Source organism: Seriola lalandi, unplaced genomic scaffold (genome assembly GCF_002814215.2).
Source record: "Seriola lalandi dorsalis isolate HSWRI2012SDOR001 ecotype SW California unplaced genomic scaffold, Sedor1 jcf7180002054664, whole genome shotgun sequence".
NCBI classification, from domain to species: Eukaryota; Metazoa; Chordata; class Actinopteri; order Carangiformes; family Carangidae; genus Seriola; species Seriola lalandi.
In genome coordinates, this window is record NW_019525217.1 from 659,438 (window position 1) to 665,148 (window position 5,711).

At 38.6% G+C, this 5,711-nt stretch overlaps 1 protein-coding gene across 1 annotated transcript; it reads left to right on the forward strand.

The window, feature by feature from the left end:
• The first annotated feature begins 1,657 nt into the window (after positions 1 to 1,657).
• On the forward strand, positions 1,658 to 4,494 carry LOC111665964 (perforin-1-like). Its single transcript, XM_023421129.2, has 2 exons — positions 1,658 to 1,845; positions 2,179 to 4,494. The coding sequence occupies exons 1-2, from the start codon at positions 1,696 to 1,698 to the stop codon at positions 2,440 to 2,442; spliced, it is 414 nt and encodes a 137-aa protein (XP_023276897.1). The 5' UTR covers positions 1,658 to 1,695; the 3' UTR covers positions 2,443 to 4,494.
• The last annotated feature ends 1,217 nt before the right edge of the window (positions 4,495 to 5,711 follow it).

Here is a 5,711-nt window from a genome sequence, read left to right on the forward strand (position 1 = left end):
ATGGAGGGAGGGGCTTCAAACAGGTGACTGTTGTGTCCATCATTGTGTGCGTATGCGCACATTTGCATGATTCAACATGTGTGTGTCATCGCTCATTTTAATGCAGAACAAGAAAAACTTGGTCTTTCATAAATGGACACTTCAACCAAACTTAATAAACCAGTGGTCTGACAAATGCTATTAATGTTTATGCAGGTAAAGTGGTGGTACTTCACTGATGAACAGCTGTATAATGGGAGTAGACTGGGTTGTTTTTATCAGGACACACTAAACCCTAGCAACCTCGGTTGATTCTCTTTTATTAGGCTGTCATTATGATTACTCTCATGGGGCAGAGCCATATTGCAGTGCTCAAATTACCAACTGTAACTGCTGTCAAAACAAACATTACATAGTTGAGAAACAACAATCACCACTCTCCTGCCATAGGACATCAGGCTTTGCATGTTTGTACAGAGGTTAAAGGTCAGATAAATATCCAGAGGCCAAACAGCACAAAACCTTAATTAATTAAGTTACCAGTATAATCCTGACGTCATCTATACTGAAAAAGCCAAGAATGTGAATGTTTGGTGGATTGATGGTGGTTTTAACACCTCTGACTTTGAATCTGGTGACCAGCACTAGTCCTGTCTCACATCATTTTTTATTGATGATAATAATTCTTGGTTTTAATTATTAGATCAAACAAGGAGTGTGTTTCCATGCTAGCTGCTATGAGACTGCACAGGGTGCTTTTAGCTAAATGCTAATGTCAGTAAATGAATATGTAAATACATGCTCCCAACAAAATAATTAAAGCATAATGAGATTTTAAAAATCTATCAAAAAATTCAAATGATGTTCTAAGACATAGAGAGAGGTCTCTCCTTCTCTTTTTTGAGTGAACATGAAACATGTAGAAAATTGTAAGTTACTGACCAAAGCCACTCTTTGCAAACACGACTGTTGATGCCTTCATGGGTTGAGTGTTCACAGTGTGAGATATTCTGCTGAACAAGCAAAACTTACACCGTTTAACATTGTTCTTACATTTAAGGGAAACAATCTCACATTCATAACTTATTAATATTTGGTGAAAGAGAGATGATTATTAATGCCTTTTCCTAATCTCACCATATGTTATCTCTTTACATCTCTAACAAGAGAAAGGATGCATCAGTATGTTCAGAAAGTTGCAGAAACTGAAAACAGAGAGACCACACCCATTTGATCAACTCTTTGTTGGTTTTAGTTCATAGCTGATGTTGTTTAAGGTTCTGTGCTGTTTGGCCTCTGGATATTTATCTGACCTTTAACCTATTTAAACATACAAAGCCTGAGGTCCTAAGGCAGGAGAGTTGTGATTGTTGTTTCTCAACTACATTGTAACTTTATTTTGACACCTGTTACAGTGAAGTATGGCCACTTTACCTGCATAACATTACTAGCATTTCTCAGACCACTGGTTTATTAAGTTAGACATAACTGTCCATTCATGGAAGACCTGGTTTTTCTTAATCTGCATTAAAAATTAGCGATGACACACAAATGTTGAATCATGCAAATGTGCGCATACGCACACAATGATGGACACAACAGTCACCTGTTTGAAGCCCCTCCCTCCATCTCTCTAGCTGTATAAAACCACCAAGCTTGTCTGACATGTCAACCAGGAGCATCTTTGTCTCTCTCGGGGTGAAGAAAAGACTGAAGATGAAGCTTGCTGTGTTTGTTTCCCTGCTGGTGGTTGTAACAGCCCAGGCTGTATCTGCTTCATGCATTGGTAAAACCGTGGACGTGTGGGTGGCAAACGGCCATGGTCTCACAGGGGATGGACTTCAGGACCCAGATCCCTATGTTCTGGTGAGTTGGCTCTCTGTCTCAAATTATAACCAGAGATAAAATGGTGCATGTCGGTTGTGTTTTTGAGGCAGTGCTCTACTGTTCTGTATAGTATGTGTAGTAAACCTACATGTTGTCAGGTGTATATGGACGTTATATGGTGAATCTTGCATAGGGATGATTCAACAGGTGCAGCAGCCGCTCACATTTTAATGAATCAATGACGCCTAAATTTCATCCAGCAATTTCACTAAAATAAAAAGGATATATTACTTGTGTTAGTGAGTGCATAGTTTTTCTTCATCTGATTATTTTAAATAAAACAATTAACATTTCCCTAATTTGATATAACAGGTGTCAATCGGCGACGAGACCCAAAAAACCAAAGTCATTCATTCAAATGCCAACCCAGGCTGGTGGCAGAAGTTCCAGTTTTACAGTGTCTCCAGTGACATGATGAAAATCGACGTCTGGGAGGCTGACTCTGGACTTCGCGGGGATGACGATAACTTGGGAACCTGCATGGAGCAATTAAGTTCTGATGGCCAAGGCTATCATGCTGTACAGTGCGATGTGAAGGATGGCGGTTTTGTCAAGGTCTTTTACAAGTGTTACTAAGTGTAACCTGCTAATGAGAATGTAAGAGTATGATGTGAAATGATGAAAAGACACTTTGTCTTTGAAATATTTGGAAAAAATTAAAAAAAATCGTGCACACTGACTTACATTCATTTAACAATTTATTTTCAACATTTTGTTGGGAGACATTCATTGGGAAAATGGTTTTCAACAATGAGGAGTCATCTTAAATAGGAGTGGCTGTAAGCCTGCTACCAATCATATCACGCTGGGCGCAATAGAAAGTAACAATTAACAAACATCAATTCACTATATAACACTTTGCGATATCATACAAAGGGGTACAAGATTAGAATCTAACAAATAAATGTACCCTTGAATTTTTCCACATCAAATAGGTAAATAACCATAAAATCAATGCTTTAGGTGCATAAGCTACATACTTAAAGAATATATCCTTTCAAAGATCCCCTCCCAAATGTTACAGGTTACATGTGTAGGAATGAAAAACAGCATCAATATGTTAGTAATCATAATAAACAAATACATAATTGAGATCTTTTGAAATTTGGACAAAATACTTTAGTCACTAATCCAGTATCCCTCTGCTGTATCATGTCTGCAAGTAGGTCCTTTTAAGAGAATCCTCCAGGCCCCAGAAAGATAACTTCAAACCAAAAAAAAAGCAAATCTTTTTCAGGTTACATTTGTAGTTGAACCTAAGATGGCATGCACAAAAAAACATAGATTGTGATTGTACTTTGGCCAGTACTCCAGAATATAAGATAAAACAGGCCTCAGGGTTGCAAAGATTCATGCAGCATCAATGCGTACATATCCATATAAGTGGACACAGTCAGGTCACATTAGAAGAAAAGCCAGAAGATATGTTTATATATACATATCCATACATATCCAGAACTGTCTGGAGCTGGATAAGAAACCCTCGGATTAAGGGGGTTATGTTATAATACCAGAAATTACAGAAACATGTTAATAGAAAAATTCATCAATTAGTCCCTTAGGAGCCAATGTGTGAATAGTATAGGTCCAGTTAACCTCACGTTGATTAGTTTGTCATTGTCACTTCCCCTGGATGGTGAGGATGGGAGAAATGCTCAGTTTTCATTGTATTCTTGGACTTTTCACAACTGAGGCAGCAGTAGTCAAGTCCTAAGGAAGGAGAGTTGTTATATCTGAACTACTTTGTAACTCTGTGTTGATCATAATGACAGCCTAATAAAAGAGAATAAACAGAGGTTGTTAAGGGTTAGTGTGTCCTGATAAAAACAACCCAGTCTACTCCTATTATACATCTGCTCTTCAGTGAAGTACCACCATTTTACTTATATAAATATCAATAGAATTTTTTGGACCACTGGCTCATTAAGCTAGGCTGAACTGTCCAATCATGAAAGACCAATTTTTTCTTGTTCTGTGCTAAAATGAGTGTTGACACAGACATGTTGAGGCATGCATATGTAAGCACAAGTCCACAAATAACCATGAGGCAAACAATAAACACAATGTTTGCTACACTTCCCTGTATACATTGTTTTTAAATGTGTTCTAGCTTATCACAGATCTGCTGTCATTAACCTGTGTTTACACTGACTTTGTCAGACGATGCCTATACCTGCAGATCCTATCAGCAACCAGTTTGCAATCCGCCCTCTGTCCTCATCTGACTTTATCTGCTGCACGTAATGTGTGTGTGTGTGCAGAGTGTTTTTATGCACTGTGGTTCCTGGCCTGCTTTCATGTGTTGCTTTGTATGTCTTTGTGTAATTATTGTGTGTGGATCTGGCGATGGGTGCTTTACAATGGCAGATTCTGGAGTTCACCTCTTTTCAGAGCTTTCAGTTCAGCAGCCACTCTCATTTTTGTGGTGCATTAAAACTACAGGCTCCATACATACATAGTTTCCAAAATTCACTTGAATGGGAAAGTGGTCTCAGACTTTTTGACCACATTGTATGCTAATACAGTTTTTTTTAACTTCATCTGTAGTGTAGGCTAGATGTTGCTGAGAGTCACTTCCTTGAAATATATACAAAATATATATACTTCAAAATAAAATGATTAAAGTGCTTTGTTGTTGAGTTTCTGCCTGTTCCGTGGGGCCTGGGCCTCCTGCTGCCTGTGATGGTCGCACTGATGAGCCATTTAGAAGAACAATGGAAAGCAGATTTTAAGTATTATGCGACAACTTCTGCTGCTTTGTCCACATAAAGCAGTTTCATCTACATAAAAGGCCACTTACCATATGTGTCAAAACAACATTTTCAGTTTGTTCTTGTGAAGACCTTTAATCTAACCACCCCCACACACTTCCCTGCAGCAGGTGACATTGCAAAGACAAAAGAGCCTACTGGTGTGAATGCCCTTCTCCTTTCGTCTGATTGTGCTGGCACGTACTGGCGCTTTTTCAGCATGAATAAACAATGTCAAATATTTGCCTGACTTTTAAATCAGATTATGGGTCGCCAAGTATAACCAATATTTAGGACACTTGTAACTAAGCGGTTTCTTCACAGTCTGGCCTTGCACTAATCTGATAACACAGTTAAAAAGCGGTCAAATTGGTGGAATGTTCAATGACTGTTTATGTTTCCTGTTAAATATCTGATTTTGCAGTAGCCTACAATATCCACTTACAGTGACGAGTTTAGCTACCAACTTATACCTCAGCCACCTCCTGCATCTTGCATCATTCATTTAAAAAAACCATGATGCCTCTGAACATACTCCACCCTCCGATTACTTTTGTCATCGCAATTTAATTGGAAAAATATTTAGTATTATATAATCGTCATATGTAAGTGAATATCTATTTAGGCTGTCTCTCCCTCCCCTCATTGGATGAAAGTATGGCCTATGGTATACTACTATATCAGAACATGTTATGAATACGAATGCAATATTTGACATGCGGTACATGAGAGGGGAGCGGTGGCAGAGCTGGAGAACAATAGTGAGATGGACAATTAAAAGTTCTTAACAACAAGCTGAATCAGCGATGGATGACAACCTTGTGAGCATTAGGGGAAGCTTGCCCCCCGCTCAGTAGATCAGTAGATGACCTAATACATTTTCTCATCAGTGTACTTCTTAACTAAAGTTTTGCTGCGTATTGTGTACAATCAGACAGCATCTGAGCACTGTTAAAAATCATAAGACTGTAGGTTATCACACACACACACACACACACACACACACACACACACACACACACACTGTGTCTAAGGCATTCTGCTGGGAACTGGACACTGTAAGCAGTTTGCATCAAAGTTAAAGTCTTAAAGATT

Excerpts from the sequence above, each read along its gene's own strand:
- LOC111665964 (XM_023421129.2), top strand. The coding sequence starts at position 1,696 with ATGAAGCTTGCTGTGTTTGTTTCCCTGCTGGTGGTTGTAACAGCCCAG. Across the intron at positions 1,846-2,178 it reads ACCCAGATCCCTATGTTCTG|GTGTCAATCGGCGACGAGAC; the intron begins GTGAGTTGGCTC and ends TTGATATAACAG.